This window comes from Mustela lutreola, chromosome 10 (assembly GCF_030435805.1).
Source record: "Mustela lutreola isolate mMusLut2 chromosome 10, mMusLut2.pri, whole genome shotgun sequence".
Lineage (NCBI taxonomy): Eukaryota > Metazoa > Chordata > Mammalia > Carnivora > Mustelidae > Mustela > Mustela lutreola.
In genome coordinates this window covers 50,831,357-50,859,074 of record NC_081299.1, presented here as the reverse complement: position 1 = coordinate 50,859,074, position 27,718 = coordinate 50,831,357, and the positions used below count along the sequence as shown (strand labels likewise).

General features: G+C 36.1%; 1 protein-coding gene across 9 annotated transcripts in view; it reads left to right on the top strand.

The window, feature by feature from the left end:
• DOCK7 (dedicator of cytokinesis 7) overlaps positions 1–27,718 on the top strand; it is a 218,452-nt gene that overhangs the window by 152,103 nt on the left and 38,631 nt on the right. For 5 of the 9 annotated variants that reach the window (XM_059137858.1, XM_059137856.1, XM_059137861.1 and 2 more), the window contains 9 exons: positions 1,174–1,344; positions 3,159–3,298; positions 7,625–7,794; positions 8,747–8,901; positions 19,417–19,599; positions 19,704–19,866; positions 23,102–23,198; positions 26,303–26,399; positions 26,702–26,836. In XM_059137858.1, the coding sequence (XP_058993841.1) occupies positions 1,174–1,344; positions 3,159–3,298; positions 7,625–7,794; positions 8,747–8,901; positions 19,417–19,599; positions 19,704–19,866; positions 23,102–23,198; positions 26,303–26,399; positions 26,702–26,836 (1,311 nt within the window). The remainder of the gene's footprint in view (positions 1–1,173; positions 1,345–3,158; positions 3,299–7,624; positions 7,795–8,746; positions 8,902–19,416; positions 19,600–19,703; positions 19,867–23,101; positions 23,199–26,302; positions 26,400–26,701; positions 26,837–27,718) is intronic. The other 4 variants (XM_059137859.1, XM_059137863.1, XM_059137860.1 and 1 more) reach the window with 1 other exon arrangement.

Here is a 27,718-nt window from a genome sequence, read left to right as displayed (position 1 = left end):
TTGTGCAACGTTTCCCACTGGTCCACAGGCTCGTTTCTGAGAATTACTGGTTTAGAATGCTGTTTGGCAGTCTAATATTTAGAATTTTGAAGATCTGTTCTATCAGCTACTTTTGTTGTGTGTTCCACAGATTGACCGATTTATTTTAGAGAGTGTACATATGATTGGGGGGAGGGGCATACGGAGGGGGGAGAAAGACTCCCAAGCTGACTCTGCGATGAGTACAAGTCAACATGGCGTTTGATCCCACAACCCTGAGATCATGACCTGAGCTGAAAGCAAGAGTTGGATGCTCATCCAACCAACTGATCCATTCAGGTGCCCCTGTATGTTCCTTTTAATAGAGAAGTTAAAACTACATGTGGTCACTGACCCACTTGGAAGTATTTGCAGTAGTATGTATTATTTTTACTTTCCCCCCAGAATTTCATGTTCTGTTGCTCCTCAGATCTTGTCGTTGTTCTTTAAGCATTGACTTTCTGTGGTTGCCAAACATCGAGCTAGACCCCAGGGATGCCAAAACTTTCAAGTCAGTGTGTATATGTCTCCTCAGCGTAGCTTACCATGTAGCTGGGTGAATAGACAAATAGCTAATCATAAATATAGGTTAACACAGGGTGCTAATTATCCAAAGAATGGATCGTTTTCTTGTTATTTTTTTTTAAAGATTTTATTTATTTATTTGACAGAGACACAGCGAGAGGGGGAACACAAGCAGGGGGAGTGGGAGAGGGAGAAGCAGGCTTCCCACCAGGTAGGGAGCCTAATGTGGGGTTTCCATCCCAGGACCCCGGAATCATGACCTGAGCCGAAGGCAGACACTTAACGACTGAGCCACTCAGGGCACCCCCAATGGATCATTTCTTTTATGAAGTTATTTTGGTCATATACTTTTCCTTCATAAAGTGTATCTTTGAGAAGTGGAAATATTAATGCTATATTGTAAATATAGAGAATATGACTTTTAGCCTGGTCAGTGGATTTGTACATCTTAAGTAGATCTTCTAGTTCCCTATTTTTTTATTCTAGCAGTAACTCTGGAAAAAGCTGATACTGTTGTTTAAACCACAAAACCCAAAACTGCTCACTCAGTACTTCATCTGTCCTTCTGGTGTTGGCTTAGAGAAATGATGAATTCAATTGGTATTCTTTTATTTATGTAATGCTTACAAGGTATCTTCAAAGCTATATTCATTACCAAATCCAAGTGTGCTGGTGTCTTTGAGACTGGATTTTCTACGAATTGTCTGCAGCCACGAGCACTACGTTACACTGAACCTGCCCTGCAGTCTGCTCACTCCCCCTGCATCACCGTCGCCATCTGTTTCTTCGGCAACATCTCAGGTATGCGGTGTCTGAAAAAGTTTTTTATAGAGCCCATGTTTGTACGAAAGCTTTCTGAACACTGGAGAAAATGGTAGGAAACACTGTTGAATAATAGTTGTGTGATAGGCTCCATGCTAAAGGCTTTGTAAGTATTAATTATTTGCTCCTTAGAGTAATTCTGGGGGGTAAATTCTATTATTTTCATTTTGCACATGAAACACAGAAAAGTCATGAGCTTGCTCAAGATTACACAGTAATAATTGGCAGAGCTAGACTTTGAGTTAAGCCACGTGTTGACTTTATTCTAGAGCCCGAGGTCTTAACTACCGTGTTGTCCTCTTACAGATCTGTGCACATCCACGTGAGTGAATTCACTTAGATAAGCCCATTGAGATGTTTTTTTGCAGATCAGGTTTTCTAGAAGCAAATGCAAAGTTGTCTTGAGTTTGGGCTAGAAGATGTTTATTTGGGACCAATACCTGTGAAAGGAAAAGGCATGAGGCATAATGTAGCTGGGAAAGAAGTCAAACTGCAGGGCAGTCCGAGGAAGCCCTGCCTACATCTCTTGTACCTTGAAAACCCAAAGGAAAGTAGGTGGATGTCCGTAAGGTTTTCTTGGGTGGCAATGGACTCTTGGGTAGCGAGTGGTCTCTGTCAAGACAAAAAGGGGTTATCAAAGCAATTACTTCGTGTCCTGTCATACAGATTGAGATAAAGGGATTTTCTGGTTTTAATATCAGAGAAGCTCCTTCTAGTGAAACATTCTTTCTGCTTTGTAATTCCTAAGGCAGACAAGCTGCTTTCTTAAGCTTTCTTAATCTCTTAATGTTTAAAGTTAAAATTGATCTTAACTTTTTGTAGTGTTATTTTTGAGTTATTTAATTCCTGGTTGTAATTCCGTAGCCTAGATCAATCTCAGATTCATTATAAAAATATGTATTTTTTTTTAAACTTTACCTAGATTAGAAAACATTTTGCCTTTATGAAAAAGCTTATGGATTGGCCTATTTTCACATACTCTTTGACCTGGCTAGCATACACCTCTTTCTATAATGGATAAGGCTAGTCTTTTGCTTTCTTCCACATCCTCTGCCAGATATGTGGCTGTCCAGTGAGGAACAGATTAATCATAGTATAGTTCCTAAAACCTTTAATGAAACACATTTGTTTATACCTTACTCCCTTTTGAACATCTCATTCAGCCAAGAAATTAACAGAATTCCTTCCATTCTCTTGTTTCCCATATGGTTGGTCTTGAATATGAATTAGAGGGGGATGAGATTGTAGACACTTTTGTCCTGAACTATATCTTGGGAGGATGCTATTTTGCAGTATTAAAACTCTTTTAAAAACTGTGAGTGAATGACAAAATGATAGTAATTTTCTAAAGATAGTATTTTCTCTGAAAAACAGTTTTACTGGTATTTGGACTTTCTCTGGAAATCAATAGCTTTGACTACCAATATATCTTTTGTACTCAGCAGTAAATACATAATATATCATTTGGATTTAGTTACTTTTTTTCTCCTTTAAGGTATATTGAAACATTAAATGGCTAAAAGAATAAAGATTTTAAAAAGATGGAAAAGTTTCAATATGAGAAAAAGGAAATTGAAAATAATTTAAAGTGTTATTTTATCAGAGCTTCCTATACCAAAAGTAAGAGGAGTTACTTTCTCCAATGTGAATAATAGTGATGTAAAATAAGCTACCCTAAGCGAGGTGTATCTTACTTTGAGATAATGCTCATACTGCCTTTATTGTAATGTTCTGTCTGTAGGATGTTTTGTTGCACAGCTATTGTAGTTTTCTTCTACCTCACTCCCAAACAGAGTTCTGGATTTTCCACAAACGTACAAGACCAGAAGATTGCAAATATGTTTGAATTGTCTGTGCCTTTCCGCCAACAGCATTATTTGGCAGGACTTGTATTAACAGAACTGGCTGTCATTTTAGACCCTGATGCTGAAGGGTGAGTAGAGTTACTTTGCCTCGTGGAGTAGCAGTTTGCTTTTGGATAATGGGACAGAAGTATTGCACTTACTTTCCTAAGAATCAAAAGACTAGTCTTCACCACTCTTCATCTACCTCTGTATTCACTAAGTCCCATTTCCATGGTATTTCTGCATTTCACTGATTTTTAAGAGAGCCATTTTTTTCATACTTTATCATCTCTGAATTTGAGGTTTCTTTTGAAATCAGTGGCATATCTTGGTTTATTTGGTAGTTTTCCTTCTTAATGGTTACAAAAAATACTCTGTGTATTAGTAGGTAGACTCATAGATTTGGTGATGTATAGTAGGCACATTTCAGTTCGAAGGAAATGGATTGGGTTTTCTATTCCTTGTAAAGAAAATATATTGTTTGCCATTACACTATGTAGCATTTTACTTCAAAGTATGCCCCATAAACAAATATTCTTAGGTTTTAAGAACTTCCAAAGTTGTATACACTTGTACAGAATTTTTGGAAATTGACGTAGTAAGGAAGGGGCATACTGTCTGATGATTGAATTTAAATAGCTTAACAGTCTTTATTTAAATTCCAGTATAGTTAACATACAGTGTAATATCCATTTAGGTATACAATATAGTGATTCAGTACTTCCATATAACACCCAGTGCTCATCACAAGTGTAGTACTTAAAACCCATCACCTATTTTATCCATCCTTCCGCCCCCTCCACTCTGGTAACCAACAGTTTGTTCTCCCTAGCTAAGAGTCTGGGTTTTTTGTTTATCTGTTTTTTTCTTTGTTTGTTTGTTTTGTTTCTTAGATTCTACATATGAGTAAAGTCATAGAGTATTTTTTTTTTCTGACTGACTTATTTTGCTTAGCTTTATACCTTCTAGATCCATCCATGCTATTGTAAGTAGCAATAGTTCATTCTTTTTTATGGCGAATATTCCTGTGTGTGTGTGTTTGTGGGTATATACATATATATACCCACATACATACACGTACATATATCTTCTTTATTCATCTGTTGATGGACATTTGGGTGGCTTCCATATCTTGGCTATTATAAATAAGGCTGCAGTAAACATAGAGGTGCTTTTATCTTTTTGAATTAGTGCTTTTCTATTCTTTGGGTAAAATCCAGACTTTTAAGATTTTATTTATTAGAGAGTGCATGTCTGTGTGTAGAAAGTATGGGAGGTGTTGAGAGGGGGGACAAAAGGAGAGGGAGAGAAAGAAGAAAAGAATTCCAAGCAGACTGCGCTCAGTGGCAAGCCCAATGTGGGACTCGATCTCATGACCCCAAGACCATGACCTGAGCCGAAATCAAGAGTAGGACAATTAACTGACTGAGCCATCCAGGTGTCCCTAAAATCTAGACTTTTAGTAATAGTCCTCAAAGCCCTATTTATCTGATTCTTGTGTAATTTTGTCACTATCTTCCCTCCCCACATACTAAAATCTAGCCATCTCAATCTTTTTTTCTGTTTAGTATGCCAAAGTTACTCATAACTTAGGTTATTTGCACTTGGATTTTTTTTTCTCTGCCTAAAAAAGCAGTGCTCATGTTACCGTAAGACTGTCATGTACCTTTTAGCTCCTTGTGATTCTTCAGGTCTCCACTCAGATAGCATCTTCTAGGCGAGGCTTTCACTGGCCACCCAATCAAAATGATAGACACACTGCCCTGTCACAATCATTCTTATACATATGGCCCTCTTTTATTTTCTACAAAACCTTTCTCTGAAATTTGCTGCTTTATTTCTGTCTCCTCCCATTATAAAGTGATTTTAGGAGAGCACACACTTCTTCTTTTTTGTTCACTGTTACACTTCCAATACCTTAAAATCATGTATGGCACATTTATAAATATGTTAATTCAGTAACATATAAGTAATTGACTTTAAGAGATTCTCAGCCAATCTCTAGATTTTCTATTCTTTAGTGGTATATAGAAAAAATACAACATATATTGTCTTGGATAGGTCCTTGAGAATAATGATTTTCTTTTTACTTAATCTGCTTGCTAATAAGAATAATTCCTTGGAGGCAATAATATGTTTTAATAGTGATCAAACATTTGCTCTCTAGAAACTTTCATTATAGTCAGAAAATTAAGACTATGAAACAATATGATTAAATGCTAATTTTGTAGCACATAGTTGTATAGAAGATTAATACCTTTACTGCATTTGTGACACTAAATTATTATTTTTGTCTGTGTTTCTTTCTTGCAATAGCAAACTCTTTAAGAACAGTGTTATCCCTAACACTTAAAAAATAGTATGTTGCAGGTCCTACATAAACATTTTTTTAATAACTGCATGTGACTGAGTAATGTAGACCTATGAAAGGCTTATAAAGATGAGTGTGGGGCGGGGGGTGGATACCTGGGTGGGTCAGTAGGTTAAGCCTCTGCCTTCAGCTCAGATCATGATCTCAGGGTCCTGGGATCGAGCCCTGCATCGAGCTCTTGCTCGGCAGGGAGCCTGCTTTTTCCTCTCCCTCACTGCCTGCCTCTCTGCCTACTTGTGATCTCTGTCTGTCAAATAGATAAAAAAAAATCTAAAAAAAAAAAAATAAAGATGAGTGGGTAGAGCTTATTGGTAGGTTAACATTGGGCTGGTAGCTACAGAGTAAGGAATACACACCCAGGTTTGGAAGTCCTCACTGGTAATGGAAAAATTCAAAATGGAGAACATAAAAAGCAAATGACTGGAATCTGAGATTTGGGTAAAATGAGAGAGACTATGAGGAAAGGGAGGGAACTATCTGGAGAAAAAAATTGAGAAAAGAGAAGATGACAGCATCAAGTAGAGAACTGGAGAATAAAATCTGAGATGTGTCAGTTAGATGTGGTTCTTGACAGTGTTTAAAAATACACTTCCTGAATAAAAATTTGGAAAGAAGAAGAATCTCCAGCTAGATTTCATATGTAGCAATGTGAAGTGGCAGATAAGATGAATGGCCCAGGTTTCCAATCCCAGCTTTGAAATTGGCATTGTGATCTCAAATACCAAGGAAGGCAGTGTGCTAATAATATGCTACATAAATTATGCAACATAATTCTCATAGCCTCCTTATGAGGTAGGCGATTACCCCCCTATTGTAGGTAGGAAAACAGAGAAGGTACGTACTCCTAAGAAATTTAGCTATTAAATGGTGAAGCTAGTACAGTACCATGTTGTAAGCATTCAAAAACTGTTTGTTCCAAAGAAAGGGAGTAGATACTAGGAAGTAAATGAAAATAGTTGCTATGGACTGGACATTCAGGAATTATTACTGGAGAAATTGTTGTAATAATTTATTATGAGGAGACATTATATAAGGTAGAAGAGACTAGTTTCAAGTGAACTTGTGTTTTCAACATAGGAAAGGCTTATTTGAAAGAAGGGAAGAGTTTAGTGGGGGGCATGGAAGCTGTTGAAGAAACATGGGGTTCATTAAACATAATGGAGAAATTACTTTTGGGGGAGAAGTACAACTTTTTCTGAGACAAAAGGAATGACAGAGATATAAATGTGGAGGTGTGTTAAAGATCTGGCTAGAGCAAATCCAGAATGGTTTTTCTTTCCTAAAAATCGGAAGTCGGAATCAAGATCTTTTTCTGAGATGGGTGGTGGGAGGCTGAAGGAGAGAGAATAAGATGTGGGACTGCTGCCAGTTGTAGCCTTAAGGACCTACGTTGACCAAATGTTTACTTAGAATGGTTCGCATAGTCAAAGTTTCTTCAATTTGAGAAGAGGTGTAAAAAAAAAAGTTAGTGATTATGAGTATTTTAACCCAGTTGAAACTCAGGATTTGGGGAGTCTACAGAAGGTGTAGGACCCAAATGAGGTAGATGAGCAAGGAAGCTAAATTTAAATAAGAGAAGTCAAAAGACAATACCCACCCTCCAGCCTATGGACTGCATAATCCATTAGGTAGAAGATTTTTCTTTTAGAAAAAGCACATGAAAGTTTATTTTTGATAAATGTGAGAATACCTATTTTGAAATAAAATTTGAAGCTACTTAAGATTTTTTTTCTTTAAAATATAACCATAACGGGTCTTAAGTTCTTTAATGTGAATATGCACTAATGAGTTAATGTAAAAATAATTCAGATTTTCTCCTAGGTGAATTTGTTTAGCATTTCTTTTTCCCTCCATCTTTACTTTATATAGAGAAACATTTGTTAATTTTATAATGAGAAGTGTTTCATAGGAATACATGCAAATATTTGGCAAAGTTTAACAAAGTTGATTCAGTACTGTGAGTTACTGTTTGCTTTAAAGATATCAACTAATCTCTGTGACCTTTCTGCTGCTGCTGCTGCTGCTTCATCTTCTTTTTAAATAGACTGTTCGGATTGCACAAGAAAGTCATCAATATGGTACACAATTTACTATCCAGTCACGACTCAGACCCACGGTACTCTGACCCCCAGACAAAGGCGAGGGTGGCCATGTTGTATCTGCCTCTGATTGGCATCATCATGGAAACTGTTCCTCAGCTTTATGACTTTACAGGTACTTCGTGTATTTAAAACACATCCTAAAGGAAATCTCAGTGTTTCCAAGTTTTAGAAATATCTCGAAGCTTAAAGATCTTATTTTAGGAAAAACAATACAAGGAAATGTGCACTGACATAAGTAAACAGTAAATATTTAACTATATTACTGAATAACTTTTGACTACGTGAGAGAATTCACTGCAGGCTTTCCTTAAGTAGTTCTTATGATGAGTTTTTAGATGATTTATAACACTTCAGTACCTGCCTATTAGAAAATAGGTTTTTTGGTATGAGACTGTACTATGCATCCGAAAATATGTATATAAGAAAAGACAGCAGATGTCTACCACCTTTAGTCTCATTTTTATTCATATATATAATTGAAATTAATATTTACCTGAATAACAAGAATTAGTTTTGTTGTTAACACAGGGGTAAGAAGTTGAAGTTACGTTGCTTTTTTAAAAACTAGAACTCACAAAGTTTTATTGCTCTTGCTTTCCATATTTAGAATTTCTTGGATTCCTTCATTTGTCCTAAATAAAACGCTGTAGTTTGCATTAAAAAAAAACAAAAACAGACATTTATTGAGTACCCATTACGTATTAAGAACTTGAACAGAGTGGGTGATACAAAGATAAGCAACTCAGTGTCTTGAGGGACTGACAGTGAGTAGTTCAACCAGTATTTTTATCTCCAAAGTGGGCTTCCTAATCTGAAGGCAGAAATGTTTATATTATTATATCTTCTTCGACTAGCAAGTTCTCTGCAAAACTGTAAGTTATTAGTAGGAATGAGTTAATGTTTAAAATATTGTTGAAAATAAAATCTAATGATAAATATTTCAGGTTAACAGGTTTTTTCTTTTAATGAGTTATAGAGAATAGGAAGTTGCTCAATAACTGTTAATTAATAGTTAATTAACCAAGTGGAAATGTTGTTATTTGTTTTGGTTTTATTTTTTCTAGAAACTCAAAATCAACGAGGAAGACCAATTTGTATAGCCCCTGATGACTATGAAAGTGAGAGCGGAAGCATGATAAGCCAGACAGTTGCCATGGCAATTGCAGGAACATCAGTTCCTCAACTAACGAGGCCCGGCAGTTTCCTCCTCACATCATCGGTAAGAACAACCCTCCTGCAGAAGTTTTTTCTAGGAAGAAGGTATTTACAAGGATATACCCTTAAAGAACAGGTTGTTGTATTAGCTGATGCAAGAGTACTCTGGGTTTCATTCACTTTGTGGAAACTTAAGATTCTGAGAATATTGTTTATCTTGTACTGAGTTGTTTTCAAAATTACTAATACCTCAGGGTTTATGGCATAAAGCTCTGGATTCCATCATTCAGAATTTTGGAAGTTACCTTATTGTATATGACCCATTTTCTTTATTTTCAGAATCCATTTTGTTCTTCAACCCTAAGAAATACTTTCAGTTATTTAGCAGTTGAAATGCTTTTTTTAAATCTCTGAAGATTTATGCTGTTTCATGTTTAAAAGAAATCAGTAGGTACTTTGCCCCTATAATTATTCTCCCCTTAAAGAGGGAAGGATATGGGAACAGAGAGGAAACAAACTGCCGATAGAGCAAGATCAAGTTCTAAAAGACTTCCTTTCAGAAAAATGCAGTATTTGTGGAAGCTGTCCTGACAACTACAAGTTTTATTGAGATAGTTTACGTATCAAAAGATTCACCCATTTTAAGTGTACAGTTTCATGGTTTTTATTGTATTTACAGAGCTGTGTGGCTATCACCACAATCTAGAGTATTTCCATTACCCCAAGAAGATGCTTTGCCTATTAAGAGCCACTCTCTATTTCCCCTCAGCCCTAAGCATCAACTCACCTACTTTCTGTCTGTATATCTTTATAGACTTGCCTATTCTGGACATTTCATATAAATGGAATTATACACTGTGATCTTTCATGTCTGGCTTCTTTGACCACATGTAAAGTTTTTGAGATTTAACCATGTTGTTATGTGCATCAGCACATCTTAATTTTTTTTTTTTTTCTAGTTGCCAAGCAGTACTCTTTTGTATTACTATACCAGATTTTTATCCATTTGTCAGGTGATGAACATTTGGATCCTTTCCAGTTTTTGGCTGTTAGGAATAATGCTGCTATGAACATTTGTGTGCTTGTCTTTGTGTGCATGCATGTTTTTGTTTCTCTTAGATAGGTATCTAGAAGTCAACCTGCTGGGTTATATGGTATCTCTGTGTGTAACATTTTCAGACACTTATAAATTCTTTTAAAAGTGGCTGCCCCATGTTACATTCTCACCAGCAATAAATAAAAATTCTTGTTTCTCAAATCCTCCCCAACACTCGTTACTGTCTCTTTTTTTTATCATAACCACCTTGGTATAGAGTAGTATCGCAGTGTGGTTTTAATTTGCATTGCCCTAACGTCGGCTGATGTTGAGCATCTGTTCATTTGTTTATCAACGCATCTCTTTTGTATGCCTTATTTAGAGAAAAGTTCATCCATCTTTGTTACCATTTATATATTCTGAGTACAAATCTCTTACATGATTTGCAAGTATTTTCTCACATTTTATGGACTATCTTTTTGCTTTCTTGTTGGCGTCATTTGAAGTGCTGAATTCCAATTTATCAGTTTTCTTTTATCACTGGTACTTTATATATGTAGTATGTATAATATGAAAAGTACATGCACAATTAAGGTATCATTAATAGAAGAAACAATAGTGTACCTACCACCCAGCTTCAGGACAGAACACTGCAAATTCCTTGAAAGTTTTCAGTCTGCCCTCTGTTCAGTCCCTGTCTCTGCCCAAAATGACCACTGCGCTCAAATTTTTTTGACCTTCCGTTTCATTTTTTTAAATTTCTTGTGTGAAATATATATGTTAAAAAGTATATGAAACATAAATGTACAAATTAACAAAATATTGTGAAATGAACACCTTTGTAACCAGCACTTAGGACAAAATACAGAACATTGGCTGCCTTTCAGAAATCTTTAGCATGCCCTTCCCTACTACAGCTATCCACCAAACTGCCCTCTATCCTAACTACTGAAGTAATTGCTTATTTGCTTATACTTTTGCCATTCAACTTTGCATCCCTAAATACTGTAATTTATTGTTGTTACATCTTTAGTTTTCATCCGTGTTATAAAATGTAGTTATCATTTACTGATTTTTCATTTCTATATGTCATTAAGTTGATTGACTATAGTTCAGTTTATTTACCCATTCTGTTCTTAGATGCATGAATGGCTTCTGATCTTTGGTTATTTCAAATAGTAATCATATGGATTTCTTTTTTCTCCCCCCTGTAGTTTTCTTTACATGTATCTTGTATATATATGCACTTTTATTTAGATTATTTCCTAGGAGTTGAATTTGCTGTGTTAAAGAATATGTATGCATCTTTATACCAGATATACCTGGGTATTTTTCCAAAGGGTTTGTCTCAATTTATACTTTACCTACAGTATGAGAGTTCCCGTTCTTTCACATGTTCATCAGCATTTAGATTTTTCAGACTTGAAGATTTTTTTTCAATCTGATACTTTCTAGTTGTATCTCACTTCAGCTTTCGTTTCCCTGGTGCCTTATGAGGGTGTGCACTTCTTCATATACATGTTGGCCATTTGGATTTTCTCTGTTGAGGTGCTGAGGTTCTAGCGGTTTTTGCCCATTTGCCATTTGGTTGTCTGCCTTTGTTTATAATTTGTATGAGTTTATATGTTTTGGATCAAATCCACTGTCAATTATAAGTGGTTCAAATATATCTTTTTTTTTTTTTTAATTTGTGACTTGCCTTTAACACTTACTTAATGGTGAATTTGGTTACTGGAGTGCCTTATTTAAAACACTTAAAAATTTTTAAAATTTTAGAAGTTATTTAAAATTTTAAAAGTCTTTTCCTTTACAACTAGTGTTTTTTGTATCTTTAAAGATTTGATCCCTATTCTAAGATTTTGAAGATATTTCCTGTTACTTTTCCAAATGTTTTTTTGTTCTTCCATATTTAATCCTAAAATATACCTGGAATTTTTTATGAACAGTAGAATCTGGGGATTGAGTTTGTTCATTCATTCATTTATATTAAACCAAATTATCTCAGCACTGTTTATTAAGCAAAACTACCTCAGTATGGTCTGTCATGTAGAAAAAGGCCTCATGCATATAAAAAAAGGTTTTTAACATAAATTATAAAATCAGCTTATGATGTTCCACTAAAGTAAGTAAACAAAAACCAATGAACCTGTGAGGATTTTGGCTGAGATTGTAATGAGTATATGAATCAATTTTGGTGAAAATTGGTATTTTTGCACTACTAAATCTCTTAATCCTTGAACATGATGGATCTCCCTATTATTTAGATCTTCTTTAACATCTGTGAATATAGAAACTTTTATAGGTTGTTTTTTTGTTTTAATATTTTATTCATTTGGGAGAGAGAAACAAAGCACAAGCAGGGCAACAGGCAGAGGGAGCGGGAGAAGCAGACTCCACCCTGAGCAGGGAGCCTCATGTGGGGCTCAGTCCCAAGACCCCAGAATCATGACTTGAGCCTAACACAGAGGCTTAACCCACTGAGCCACCCAGGAGCCCCTCTAGTTTTCACTACGCCTGGGTGGTTCAGTGGGTTAAGCCTCTGCCTTTGGCTCAGGTCACGATTTCAGGGTCCTGGGATCGAGCCCCACATCGGGCTCTCTGCTCAGCAAGGAGCCTGCTTCCTCCTTTCTCTCTACCTGCCTCTCTATCTACTTGTGATCTCTCTCTGTATCAAATAAACAAATAAAATCTTTAAAAAAAAAAAAGAAGAAGAAGAAACCTAGTACATCTTTTATAGATGTGGTTTTGGTCCTTGATATTTTTTATTTTTATATTATAAAATTACATGATATATATATATATATAAAATCTTATGAGTGTCCTCTTTTCCAAAACTTCTTTTTTCCAATTGTTGATTAATTTTGTGTGGAAATAGAATTAATTTTTTACAGTGATGCTTATTTCCAGCAGAATTGCCAAACTAATAACATATGTGTAGATTTTTTCTATCATCCTATCATCTGTGTATAATGGCAGTTGGTTTCTTACTTTCAAGTTTTTTCCATGACTAACTTTACTGGCCAGAACCTCCAGTACATTGTTGAATACAAGTGACAATAGTTGGCATCCTTAAAAGTGCAAACTTGCAACATTTTGTTCTTACACGTAAATGCTATAGTTTTGGGGGGATCTTTTGGTTTTTTGGTTTTTTTAGCTATCCTCTCTTACACTATGAAAGTCGTCTTTCCGTTCCTGCTCTGCTAAGAGTTCTGTTTTTTAATTATGACTAGGTGAATTTTATGCTCTCTTTGGATCCATTGAGACGCTTGTGTTATTTTGCTTTTAAATCTTTTACTATGACCCCTTTCAATTGATTTCCTGGTGTTAAACCTGCCTTCAGTTGCCAAATTAAACCGACTTTTTCTCGTGATTGTATATTAATGGATTTTGTGTGACATAATTTAAGATTCATGTATTTATGCTTGTAGGTAAACAACTGCTTGTGATATTTTTCTCATAATGTTCTTTACAGGTTTTGAAATCAGGGTTAGGTTAGCCAATTTAAATTTAAAAGGGAGTTTACCCTTTTATTCTGTTCTCTGGAAGGACATGTTTAAAATTGGAGTTATTTCTTCCTGGAATATTTGGAGAACCTGTGGGTGATGCCATCTGTACTTGTAGCTTTCTTTTTTGAAAGTTTAAAAATTACTGATTTAATTTTTTTAATGACTGTAAGACTGTTCAACTGTTCTGTTTCCTTTTACACTGATTTCTATAAATTTTACTCCAGTAGTGGATATAAATAGTTTCATATCTGTGGTTGGCTTTTTGTACCCTTTGTCTTGCATCAGACTCAACAAAAATTTGTGTATATCTTTAGTCTTCATAAAAACCAGCTTGGGGCCTGTTAATCCTCACTTTTTTTTTTTTTTTTTAAGATTTTATTTATTTGTTTCACAGATAGAGATCACAAGTAGGCAGAGAGGCAGGCAGAGAGAGAGGGGAAAGCAGGCTCCCTGCTGAGCAAAGAGCCGACGTGGGGCTCAATCCCAGGAGCCCGGGATCATGACCTGAGCTGAAGGCAAAGACTTTAACCCACTGAGCTACCCAGGCACCCCTTGATCCTCACTTGGAATGTTTATCTTTTTTTACTGTCTTCTATTTTCTTTGGGTTTATATTGTTCTTTTTCTAACTTGAGGTGGGTGCTTAGCTCACTAATTTTCATCATTTCTTCTTTAGTACATATTATAATCCTGTACATTTTCCTTTAGTTAATTGTTTTAGTTACGTGCCACAGTTTATATGGAGCATTTTTATTATTCAGCTCAAAAATAGATCTAAAGTGCATTATGATTTTTTTTAGATTTTTAGGCTCTGAGTTTTTGTTCTAAAATGTTTAATCTTTCTCCAAAGAAGACCTACAAATGGCCAAGAGACACATGAACAAATGCTCAACATCATTTGGCATCAGAGAAATACAAATCACAACCGCAATGAAATAACCACCTCACACAGGTTGGAATAGCTTAAATTAACAAGTCAGGAAACAACTGATGTTAGCGAGGATGCAGAAAAGGGGAACTCTCTTACACTGTTGATGGGAATGCAAACTGGTACAGCTACTCTGGAAAACATAGAGGTTCATCAAAAAAGTTAAAAATAGAGCTACCTTATGTCCCAGCAATTGCACTATTAGATATTTTTCCAAAGGATGCAAACATAGTGATTTTTTTTTTTTAAAGATTTTATTTATTTATTTTACAGAGAGAAATCGCAAGCAGATGGAGAGGCAGGCAGAGAGAGAGAGAGAGAGGGAAGCAGGCTCCCTGCTGAGCAGAGAGCCCGATGTGAGGACTCGATCCCAGGACCCTGAGATCATGACCTGAGCCGAAGGCAGCGGCTTAACCCACTGAGCCAACCAGGCGCCCCACAAACATAGTGATTTGAAAGGGCACATGTACCCCAGTGTTTATAGCAGCATTGTCCACAATAGCCAGACTAAGGAAAGAGTCCATCTATCTCTTGACAGATGAATGGATAAAGAAGTTGTGTGTACATACACTAGAATATTACTGAGCCATCAAAAAGAATGAAATCATGCAAATGGAACTAGAGGGTATTATGTTAAGCAAAATAAGTCAGAGAAAGACAAATACCATATGATTTCACTCATGTGGAGTTTAAGAAACAAAACAGATGAACATAGGAGAAGGGAGGGGAGAAAATAATATGAAAACAAAGAGGGAGGCAAACTGTAAGAAACTTTTAACACTTGGAAACAAACTGAGTGTTGTTGGAGGGAAAGTGGACGGAGAGATGGGGGACAGAGGGATGAACATTAAGGAGGACATGATAAAGATAATGATAATGACCACTGGGTGTTGTATGCAACTGATGCATCACTATATTCTGCTGTTAAAACTGCTAATACAGTATGTGTTTATTAAATTGAATTTGAATAAAAAATTTTTTAAAATTCTAATCATAAGGTGAGATGCCTGGGTAGCTCAGTCAGATAAGCATCCAGCTTTTGATTTTGGCTCAGGTCATGATCTCAGGGTTGTGAGTTCAAGCCCTATATAGGCTCCTCATGGCAGAATGTGGAGCCTACTTAAAATTTGCCCTCTTGGCTCATTTGGTTGGGCAACTGCCTTGGCTGAGGTCATGATCCCAGGATCCTGGGATTGAGCCCCAGCAAGGAGCCTGCTTCTCCTCTCCCTGCTACTCTCTGCTTGTGTGTGCGCTCACTCTCTCTCTCTCTCTCTCTCTGTCAAATAAATAAAATTATTTAAAAAAAAATTTTTAATTGCTCTCTCCCTCACCCTCTTCCTCTCCCTCTTCCGGCAACAAAATGTGTGTGTGTGTGTGTGTGTGTGTGTGTGTGTGTGTGTGTGTGGTGTCATAGGAGAATTTCTCATGATCCTGTGCTTCTGATTTTGGCCTGATTCCATAATCAGAGAACTTTGTGTAATTTTATTTTGTTATATTTGTGGCATCTGGTTTTTATGGTCTTATATATAGTGAGTTTTTGCAAATAGCTCATGTATTTGAAAATGCATAGTCTTCATTGTTCTGTATTTGTCCATTACACCTAATATTTCCAATTTGTTAATCTTACTGTTTAAACCTTTGTTTCTTTTTACTGAATTCTTTCTGCTTATTCTAATACCATACTACAGTCATGGTTTTTTAATAACTTGTCATTTTGTCAGGTTTAGTTTCATTTGAGGCCTTATTATGAAATATCTAATTTTAAATTATGTTTTTTTGATGGATTTCATCTTTTATCAAAGTGAACTATAATACTTTTTTTTAACTTTCAAGTCTACTTTGTGTATTAGTTTAGTTATGCTAGGTTTCTTCCAAGATACGAGTTTTTCCATCCTTTACTTTCAGCATTTTTTTCTTGTGTTTTAAAAATGTTTGAAATTTATGTTTTAGATGTCTTTTATAAATAGTATGTAGTTAGATTTTGTCTTAAATTTTAAAAATCTGATTTATTTTTGTCTCACTAGAGTTTTTAAAATCATTTAATTTAGTGTAACTAAATTTAATATGGATTTGATGTACTTAACTTTTTTTTTAAGATTTTATTTAATTATTTGACATCACAAGTAGGCAGAGAGGCAGGCAGATAGAGAGGGGGAAGCAGGCTCCCTGCTGAGCAGGGAGCCTGATGCAGGGCTCGATCCCAGGTCTCTGGGATCATGACCTGAGCCGAAGGCAGAGGCTTTAACCTACTGAGCCACCCAGATGCCCCTGTACTTAACATTTTAATGTCACTTCATATTATCCCATCCCTTCTGTCTCTTTTGTCTCCTTATTTTCTTTTGTTTTTTTTTCTACTTCCATTTTTTCCTCATTCTACATTTTCTTTTCTGCTAGTTTGGAAGTTATACATTCTGTTTGTATTCTTTTTGTGATTGTATTACAAACTACAGTGCCCTTCCTTAAATTAAATTCCACTCCAGTCATTCCATTTACTTTCACATTGGTTAATAGAAGGCTCTCAGAAAAGGTTGCATATTTATTTACCTTTTTAAAAAAATTTTTTTTTATCTACCTTTTTAAAGTAGGGATTTATCCCTACTTAAATGTTATTTTTAGGCACTTTTAATTGTATATATCATTAAACCTCAAAAAAATTGTTATTTTTGTGGCTGTATAAATTTAATTATCATTTGAATTTGTTCACATGTTCACCACTGTATTTCCTCTTCTCCCAAATTTGTGACTGTTCATAAGAAATATTTTTCTTCTTTGTGAAATACCCTTTAGAATTTCCTGTTCTATGCTGATGAATTCTGTTTCCTTGAAAAATGTGTGATCTTCATTCTTAAGGTTTTTGTTTTTGTTTTTTCGAAATAGCATCTGAGTTTCCTGTTTTGTTCCAGCATGCTAAGGTCATTGTTTCTACTGTCTTCTCATTTCCATTGCTGATATTTTCCCCCTCTTCTTTATGATATTCTCCTTAGAATTGATCTTCTGCGGTTTTACTCTTCTATCTAGTTTTAAAGGTTTTTGTGGGTTTTTTTTGTTTTGTGTTTTGTTTTTTGTTTTTTTTTTTTTTACAGAGAGAGAGAGGTCACAAGTAGGCAGAGAGAAAGAAGGGGAAGCAGACTCCCTGCCAAGCAGAGAGCCCGATGTGGGGCTCGATCCCAGGACTCTGAAATCATGACCTGAGCCAAAAGCAGAGGCTTAACCCACTGAGCCACCCAGGCGCCCTTCCATCTAGTTTTAAATTTATTTATTTATTCTGCTTGGTATTTTTTGGACTTCTTAAATCAGTGGTTCAGCATCTTTCTTCAGTTCTATGAAATTTTCAACTATTATGTGCCCAAATATGTCCTCTTCTCCATTCTGTCTCTCCTCTTTTTGTATTCCAATTCAACATCTGTTAGTCCTCTTTATCCTATCCTCTGTGTCTGCTCTTGTTCTGTGTAGTCCATCTTTTTGTTGACTTGTGCGTCATGCTAGGTTGTTTATTTTGATCTATGTTCCAGTTTATTCATTTCTTCTAACTGTATCTAGTATTACATTAAAGCAGTCCATGGGGTTCTTAATTTGGTTATTGTGTAATTTGGTTCAATGAATTTATGTAGGTGACTCATATACAAGTGCATGCATCCGTGAGAGGCGGTGAACATAGAAAAGTGCTCAGACTCTCTGTGGAGCACTCTTTCTGCATTTGAATCTCAGTCCTGGTATTTACTGCAAAATACATGTACAAAATACTTCTCAATGTCTTGATTTTCTGGTCTATAAGATGGGTTATGTAATAATATTTATCTCTTTGGGTAGGTGCAAGGGATAAATAAGTTCATATGCGTGTTCGGTACAGTGAAGGGCACAGAGTAATAAGCATCTTACGAGTGTCTTCTGACCTCATTTTCATCATCGCGGACAGCAGAGTGATTAGGTTAGTGGTTAAGATCTTGACCCCAGCAGCTAACATCCCTTCCACTGCTTTCTTCTTCTTATGTAGTATATTTACTTCACCAAATGTTAGAAGAATATAAGATTTAGCGTCTGGTTAACCTGGACTAAAATCCTGGTTTACTCTCTAGCTTTCATTTCCTTACCTATAAACTAGAAATAGCAATAGTTAGTACCAACTCCTAAAATCATCATGAGCATTAAATAAGAAGAAATGATTAGCATAGAGTCTAGTACATTGCAACTTTTGTTGTTTTTTTTCATCATCATCATCATCATTATTATCATCCTGTGTTCTTGTTTGTAAAACTTAGATGATACAAGCTGCTTGGTAATATTGTTGGAGGCCTGAATGAAATAACGTAAGAAAAAAGAGCTTAGCATGATGACCCGAGCAGAATAAATATGGAACAAATGGTTCTGTAGACAAGTTTTTGTTAGTTTTTCCCTTATAGTTCACATACTATATAGTAATGCAGACCAAAGACTGAAAATAGCACCTTCACCTTATCTGCTCTAACAGTGGCCCTTGAGAGGAAACTGTGGTTCTCTAAACCTGGTAAACATTTTGTTACTACTTTCTATTCTTACATCACTTTTACTGAATGCTTTTTTCCTTTTACCATATTATATCAGACATGATGAGAATAGATGTATCAGTTTTAATAGTAGGATCTTTTAGCTTTTTCCCTCGATGTTTTCTATTAATGTTTATTTATTGTCTACTGGAAACCCTACCATAAATCAAAACAATCTTTCAATGCCAGGAAAAGTTTATTAAACCTCAGGACTTGAAGTTTAAGGTTCTATGTGACTTATTCAAGTATTGTCTAAATCAAATGGTGGGTTTATTATTTTTTTTAAGATCTTATTTGGCTGAGAGAGAGCAAAAGAGAGAGAATGCACCTCTCACAAGTTGGGGGGGACAGAGGGAGAAGGAGAAGCAGGGAGCCCGAGGTGGTTCTTGATCCCAGGACTCTTGACATCATGACCCAAACTGAAAGCAGACTGAGCTACCCAAATGGTGTCCCTCAAATGGTTCTTTTTAAATATTTGCTTTTTTCAGCAATTTTTGTTTTATTGCATTTAGCAGGAAACACCTGACAACCCCCCAAAAGAAAGAGCCATTGATCAATCTGTCTCATCCTACTGTTCTTTATTTTCAGAGCGGCAGGCAACACACTACCTTTTCAGCAGAATCCAGTCGGAGCCTTTTGATCTGTCTGCTTTGGGTTCTCAAGAATGCAGATGAGACGGTTCTGCAAAAGTGGTTTACAGATCTCTCAGTCCTGCAGCTAAACCGGCTACTGGATTTGCTTTATCTCTGCGTATCTTGCTTTGAGTACAAAGTAAGTGATCACTGTGCAGGGAAGAATGAGAAAGCAGCCATCACTTGAAAAAGGAAGAAGAAAATTTCCTCAATGTCTCTTCTTTTCTAATGTTTAAATTTTAGGGAAAGAAAGTGTTTGAAAGAATGAATAGTTTGACCTTTAAGAAATCAAAAGACATGAGAGCAAAGCTTGAAGAAGCTATTCTTGGGAGCATAGGTGCTAGGCAAGAAATGGTGCGCCGAAGTCGAGGACAGCTTGGTACGTACACAGTAGCTTCTCCTTCTGGTGAGAATTTTTTCAGTTTCCTTGAACTATATATTATAGTGATCATTGTTGCAAGTCTTCAGAGATTCTATACTTTTTTAAGTGTTTTTTACTGTTTTGTTTGTTTTAGAGAGGAAGGGGGGTGAGGAGCAGAGGGAGGACAGAGAGAATCTTAAGCAGGCTCCACGCCTGGAGCCTGACATGGGGCTTGATCTCACAACCATGAGATCGTGACCAGCGCCGAAATCAGGAGTTGGATGCTTAACCGATAGAGCTACCCAGGCACCCCTTAAAAAGTGTTCTAAATGAAATGGTGCATTAACTTGAGGAACCACTTCTCTGTAAGAATTTAAGTTAGAGTTCTAAATAGGGTGAACATATTTCCTGATTTATTCTGAAGAGTCCCAGTTTATTCCTGTTACCCTTGTGTAATTATTAATAGCACCCCCTCTCCTTTTTCAGACTTCTAAAAAGCAGTTTTAGGTTCACAGGAAAACTGAGCTAACAAGACAGAGATTTCCCATATGCTCCCTAACACACATGCATTGCCATCCCCACTGTCAACATCCCCCGTCAAGTGGTGACTTGTTAAACTTGGTACTGAACCAGCACTGAGACATCATTGTCACCAAAGTCCATAATGGACCTTAATGGTTCAGTCTTAGTGCCATACTTTCTACACAGCATCACTTTTTACACTTAAAAACTTCCTATTTGGCACAATAAGTTAATATACCCTGTATTTAAGGGAAATATATTGTCCATCAGACTCCAATTTATCAGGGAGAGATACGGGTTAGTAGCATTTGAGGTCTGTTTCTAATCCCAGCTACTGGTATCCATTAGCCATATAAAACCTTGGCCAAACCACTTAACCTCACTTTCCTTTTCCTCATCCACTTGTGATTGTTTTGAGAACTTAAAAGGTAGTTTAACTAACTGATCTTATCAACATTGTAGTGACTGTGTGTGTAAACATTTCATAAATTCTAAACTGACAAATAATAGTGTTGCTGAGAGCTCCTTAAGGTCAGGGACATGGCTCAGTTGTCTGTGTATATGACACAAGCTAATAGTTCAATATATATTGCACATTTGTGAATATTTTTAATGTTTCTGATAGGCCATAAACACATAAACACTTAAATATCATTTATCTGTGTAAACTTAAATATCTTTTATATGCTATCCTGGATGTTTGGAGTTTCATAAGAATACAAAATCTTTTTTCTTTAGAATTAAAAGCATCATTTTTCTTCACTTTTTGTTTATGTACAGTCTACAGGGTACGTAACAGATTTTCTTTTAACTCCTTTATTACAACAACCCTCTATGAAAGCATGATAATTAACTTTTATTTAGGTCATTAATTTTCACCAAAATATAATGAATGATTATCCTTACCTTTAAATTAAAGAAAATGAAACTCACCAGAGGTAAATAACTTGCCTAAGGTCATAAACTAAGGGACAAAACCAGGCTCTTTTGACTTCCAGTGTAGTTCTCTATATTGTACTACAGTTCTTTCTAAGGTTTAATGTCAGAGAGAGTGGCACTGTTAACAGTATGTTACGTTTTTAAAGCCTGTGGCCTTAGGACAGCTATCTGTGTATGAATATAAGAACTGAAGTTCTCTATGTAGAATCTAAAATAAATAAGTGAATAAACTCATAGATACAGATAACAGATAGGTGGCTGCCCTGGGTGTGGGGCGAGGTATGGGCAGAATAGGTGGAGGAGGTCAACCAGTATAGACTTCTGGTTATAAAACATGTAAGTACTGAGGATGTAATGTACAGTGTGGTGCCTACAGTTAATAATACTGCATATTATTTTGAAAGTTCCTAAGAGAGTATATCTTAAGTTGTCATCATAAAAAAATTACAATGCATGATGATGCATCCATTGGTGATGGATGTTAACTAGATTTATAGTAGTGATCATTTAATAATGTATACATATATCGAATCATTATGCATCTGAATCTAATATAATGCTATATGTCAGTCTTATTTTTTTTTTTAAATTGAAGTTCTTGGGGTGCCTGGGTGAACTGGGTGAACTCTGAATTTTTACTTTTTTCTTCCCCATTCTTCCAACCAATTTTAAGTCTTAGGTTTTTCAAAAAGGAGCTCTAGTTTTCTACTTAAACTGAAATCATGGCTGATTCTATCATTTAAGTGTGTATCTCTGACAATTCTAAATGGCTTCTTCATTTCTGCTGGATTTGCATGAACCAGTTCTATTGCTGCTACCCCTTATAGGAGCCTCCAGCATTCAGGCTGCTTTCCATCCCAGAAACCTTGGGAGAAAGCCCCCAACTTTCTCCCATCCTGCCTTCTGTGGACCAAAGGGAATAATTACTTTAGGAATCCTTCTTATTTTGTTTATATATTAAACAAAAACTTGTTGAACTCTCAGTATTGCCAGACACATTGTCAACCCCGAACATAAAGGGGTGAACAAAATAGGCATATTCTCCATTCTTAAATAGCTTATATTCTTGTGATCATAAGGGCTGTGGAGAGAAATAAAGCCAATTAAGAGGAAAGGAAGTGTTGGAGAGGGCTGCCTGGGTGGCTTAGTGGGTTAAAGCCTCTGCCTTCGGCTCAGGTCATCATCTCAGGGTCCTGGGATCAAGCCCCACGTCGGGCTCCCTGCTCAGCTGGGATCCCACTTCTCCCTCTCCTTCTGCCCCTCCTCCCTGCTTGTGCTCTCTCTCTCAAATTAATAAATAAAATCATTTAAAAAAGAAAAAAAAAAGTGTGGGGGAATGGAGGAAGACGTTTCTGTGGAGGTGATGAATAACTGGCCTGTGAAAATTTGTGGGAAGAATAATCACATGAGAGGAACAACGGCCACTGCTAAGGTCGTCATTCAGGAACATGTAGAGGGAGACTGTACCTACACCGAGAGCACACACACAATAACTATGGTATAGGCGGGAGGGAGAGTAAGGTCTTAACCACATCGGGCCTTATGAGCCACGGTTTAGGTTTTGAAAAAAATCAGGGTTAAGGTTTGCTTATAATAAATGGGAGTTGGTTTTTTAATATTACATGTAACAAGTGTATTTCTTCTATAACTGCTGTAAAGAAGTTTTAATGAAAAGTACTACTGTTCTACTTGTGCTGAAGATAAAATGGCTATGTATAAAGTTGGCATTATGCAGTATTTCTTGTATACTTGCAAATATGCATATAGGTTGTCCAAATGAAATAACATTTTAAAAATGGTTTTGAAATTTATTTGACAGAGAGAAGCCCATCTGGAAGTGCCTTTGGAAGTCAAGAAAATCTGAGGTGGAGAAAGGATATGACTCACTGGCGTCAAAACACTGAGAAGCTTGACAAGTAATATAGCCTTCTATTTTATGTTACTGATGGGCTTTTTGGATTTCAAATGCAGGAGGAAAATCACTAATTTTAGTGGGCTTTTTTTTTTTAACAGGTGTTCAAATCTTAGACAACAAAATACTTACATTTAGTTTTTAAATTTTAGATTAAAAAAGATTTGAGGGAAGAATTTTTCATGTGGTATAGTAAAGCAGAATGTTTGTTTTTGACAGTTATCTCTAAATATCTTCTTTTGAAATATAGTCTGCAACAATTTCTGAATATGTTTTGGGAGTCACACTAACTAAATATTTCCATGTCATCAACAATTAGGAAGCTAAACTTCGCTCTCTTGGAGCTTAAAATTTAATTGAAGAAAGACAAAATACTCCAGGTCTTCTGTTTCTAGCATGAGATAAATCTGTTGGCTAACTGACCCTACTGCCAAAAACAATTAAAAATGTACTTCCTGGCTCCGGGATCCCAAAGGGCTATACCTTCAGTGTAATAAACCCTTCTCACTGGCTAGGGGACCTCAGGTAAAATTGCTTGACATGAAATGTGACATTGAGTCAAGGGGCTAAAATTTTTCTCTTGAGTATTTGTAATTACAGGTTAGCCCTCAAGTACCTTTACTCACCCAATAAACTCTGAGAATAGAGTGACCAACTCATTCAAGTTTGCACAGTACACCCATGTTGGTATTCCAGGGAGTCCCTCAGTCCTGTCCTAAAGCAAATCAAGATACTTGGTCATCCTATGTGAGAACCATCTTGTGACCAGGCTGTGGAGGGTTTTCACAGATAAACTTGCAGAAATATTAGCTCACACACAGTGACATCATATACCATAGGAAAGACTGCCTTGTATAAGCCAGCAAAGAGCAGGTCACAGACTCGGTTCCATATGGATGAAGGTTTGGATTACAAGAAACTTATCTTAGTCTCTTAAGGCTGCTATAACACAATAAAGCACACTGCATTGCTTATAAACAACAGAAATTTGTTTCTGACCTTTCTGGTGGCTGGGAAATTCAAGATAATGACATTATCAGATTTGATGTCTAGAGAAAGCCCTCATCTGGGTTACAGACTTTTTTTTTCCTTTTAAAAAGATTTATTTATTTATTCATTTATTTAGTGTGAGAGAGTGAGGGAGAGGGAGAAGAATCCTGAAGTAGATTTGAGCATAGAGACCAACACAAGGTTTTATCCCAGGACCCTGAGATCATGACCTGAGTCAAAATCAAGAGTCAGATGCTCAACCAGCTGAGCCAACCAGGTGCCCCTGGATTACAGATTTCTTGCTGTCTTCTTAGATGATGGAAGGGCAAGCATACTCCCTGAGCCTTTTGCATAAAGGCACTGATTCCATTCAAGAAGGTTCTACCCTGAGGACCTAATCACCTTCCAAATGACCCGCCTGCTAGTAGCATTGTCTTGGACATTAGATTTTCAACACATGAATTTTGCAGGGACACAAATATGCAGACCATAGCAGGTTTTGAATTCAGTATAAACATTTAACAGTTCTAAAGCTTTAAGTATGTCCGCTTTTCTCTCTTTGTCCATTTCTTTGATTACTTTTCCAGATGTGTTTTGTTTTTTAGAATTCACAGAGCAGAGAGGTATTATACTATATTGCTTCCTTTTGCATTTGTATAATGTGTTTTCTCTGCATTTCTCTGTTTTAAGGAAGCTGTTGGTGGTGGTGGTGGTGGTGGTGATGGTGGTGTTTTCCTGATTCTTTTTGTTTAAGCAATGATGTTATTGTCATGTTTCTAAATAAAATCTTATGGGAATTTTAAATTTGATCATTATATATGTATTTCCCAATTTAATTTTATGTTGTATTTTCTCCTTATTTCATTTATAAGAGGCACCTGGGTGGCTTAGTTAAGCGTTAGCTTAACCGGTTAAGCATCAGCTTTCAGCTCCAGTCGTGATCTCAGGGTCCTGGGATTGGAGCCCACATTGCATCAGGGCTCTCTGCTCAGCAGGGGGTCTGCTTCTCCCTCTGCTCCTTCCTTTACTCCTCCCCCCGACTCGTGCTGTCTCTCTCACTTATTTTATCTCAAATAAATAAATCTTTAAAACATTTTTTCGTTTATAAAATGTAAATTCGGGACGCCTGGGTGGCTCAGTTGGTTAAGCAGCTGCCTTCGGCTCAGGTCATGATCCCAGCGTCCTGGGATCGAGTCCCACATCGGGCTCCTTGCTCAGCGGGGAGCCTGCTTCTCCCTCTGCCTCTGCCTGCCATTCTGTCTGCCTGTGCTTGTTCTCTCCCACTCTCTCTCTGATAAATAAATAAAATCTTAAAAAATAAAAAAATAAAAGAAAATAAAATAAAATGTAAATTCATATACTAAGTGCTTAGTAATAAAGACTCAGAGGCTTGAACATCCAGAAACTTGGAAGTTAGCATTTACTATGTTCTTGTAATTCCACCTTTATTTATGTGTTTTGTCTACGTTGGTATAATATAGTTTCTATATATGTATTACCAATAAACAAATGTCAGTTTTACCCTTTAAGTAAACTACTTTGTTGCATCAACTTGTTTTATTTCTAATGGGTGATTCAGTCCAGAGTTTTAGGGAAGAGTTCAGTTGTTTTCTGTATCAGAATTTTTGTAGGAAAATTTTTTGTATTTTTGATAAAAAAATATTGAAAATTTAGATGCTTTAGAAAAAAATAAGTACTTTTATCTTAAACAAATAAATAGAAAATCCTTGAAATGGTAAGATGAGTACTGAGTACTAAACATTTGAGGGTTGCTTTACTTGAAGCAACCCTACATTTAAGCCCCCGTAGCACCACCTAGTGTCAGTGCTTTTCGGAATAAAACAGTGTCCTCCTGTAGCAAACATCTCTGAAAGCTAAACATTTATGCTTTCAGTGGTATTATGAGACTGAATGGGGTGAGAAAGTCTGTATTGACATGGTTGACAAAAAGAAAACACTTCTTATTGTGTAAAATACTTCGTTTTCTCTTACAATTTTTCTTTCAGTCAAGTATTGAAAAATAGTCCCAAGTTTGTTTGTTTGTTTTCCTGTGTATCTTAAGTCTTTTTTGAATGGTGGTTCTGTGTAAATGTATTTTCTTATGATATTTTGTATTAGATCAAGAGCAGAGATTGAGCATGAAGCACTGATTGATGGAAATCTGGCTACTGAAGCAAACCTAATCATTTTGGATACATTAGAGATTGTCGTCCAGGTAAGACACACATGAGGAATTTAAAGTATAGATTTGGTAAATTGGGGTTGTGCCAAAAGTATTTATTGAGCCATACAATTACATTGAACTATCAGTAGTTCATAAAAATTTTTCTTTTTTTCTCACTTAAATCCTATTCATTCTTTTTTCCCCTCTGTTCTTCCCTTAGTCAAATCAGCTGCTTTTCCCTAAAGTCCTCCTAGGTCTTTTCCTATTTTTTAAAAAACTGTTTCCTTCTATTCTGTCTCCCTAGCCAAATTGCAGGTACATCTCTATTTTATTCATCTGTTTTTAAATTGTAGACAGTTTCTGTAACAGAATCCAAAGAGAGCATCCTTGGTGGGGTCCTGAAAGTCCTACTACATAGCATGGCCTGTAACCAAAGCGCAGTTTATCTACAACACTGCTTTGCTACACAAAGAGCCCTGGTGTCAAAGGTAGGTCATTTCTGAACATGCAGTTTCATCAGACTTTGCTTTCTCTCTTCATGTTGTGTAAGATCATCTAACACACTCATTGGTTAATATAGTTAAAATTTTAATAATAACCTAAGATGTATGATTCTTCTTTGCCTCTTTCTACTATTTGCCTTTTGTAATTTCTTTCTTATTTGGATCACCCTTAACCACTTTTGGGCTTAAAAAACAATAGTTCTGTTGTGGAGAAGGGCCCAAAATTCATAACTAATTTTAAATATGGAGCTTTCCTTGTTTTCTGTTTATCTCATTCTGTCTGTTCCTTATTTGATTTGTTAAAGAATTTAAGGTGTAAGTAGTTCATTCCATTGGCATTAACTTACCCCGTGATGAATGGAAAAGAATGTACTTTTGTTTGTTCAGCTGCTGCAAATATTTATTTCCAGTGTTCATTTTCCCCAGGAAATAGGTATATTCTGAAATCTTGAAGGTACCTATTTTATCATAGTCATCTAATAATATGGAATGCAGAGCTGTCGATGAAGGTTTAACCAGTGAGAATTACTTTTATACCATTTTATAATAAAAACATTGAAGAATTATTTCGTGTTGGTTACCACATTGTTTTGTGCATAGTATCTAATCTCAGATAGTCCTACAATCCCCTGTAGATAACAACATTAGGCCCTTTTTATGGCTGGGAAAACTTGTCCAGCATCACACTACTAGCTAATGAGTGACATAATCAGTATTCAGACCCAATCTGCCTGGCTCTGTGGTCCACATTATTAAGCATTATTAAGCATCAGCAAGTAGCACTTTACCATCTTGAAAACTGGGCTATACTAACAACTCTCTAGTTCAGGCTATATTAACACGTGTTGGTGGTGTTTTGTTGTTACT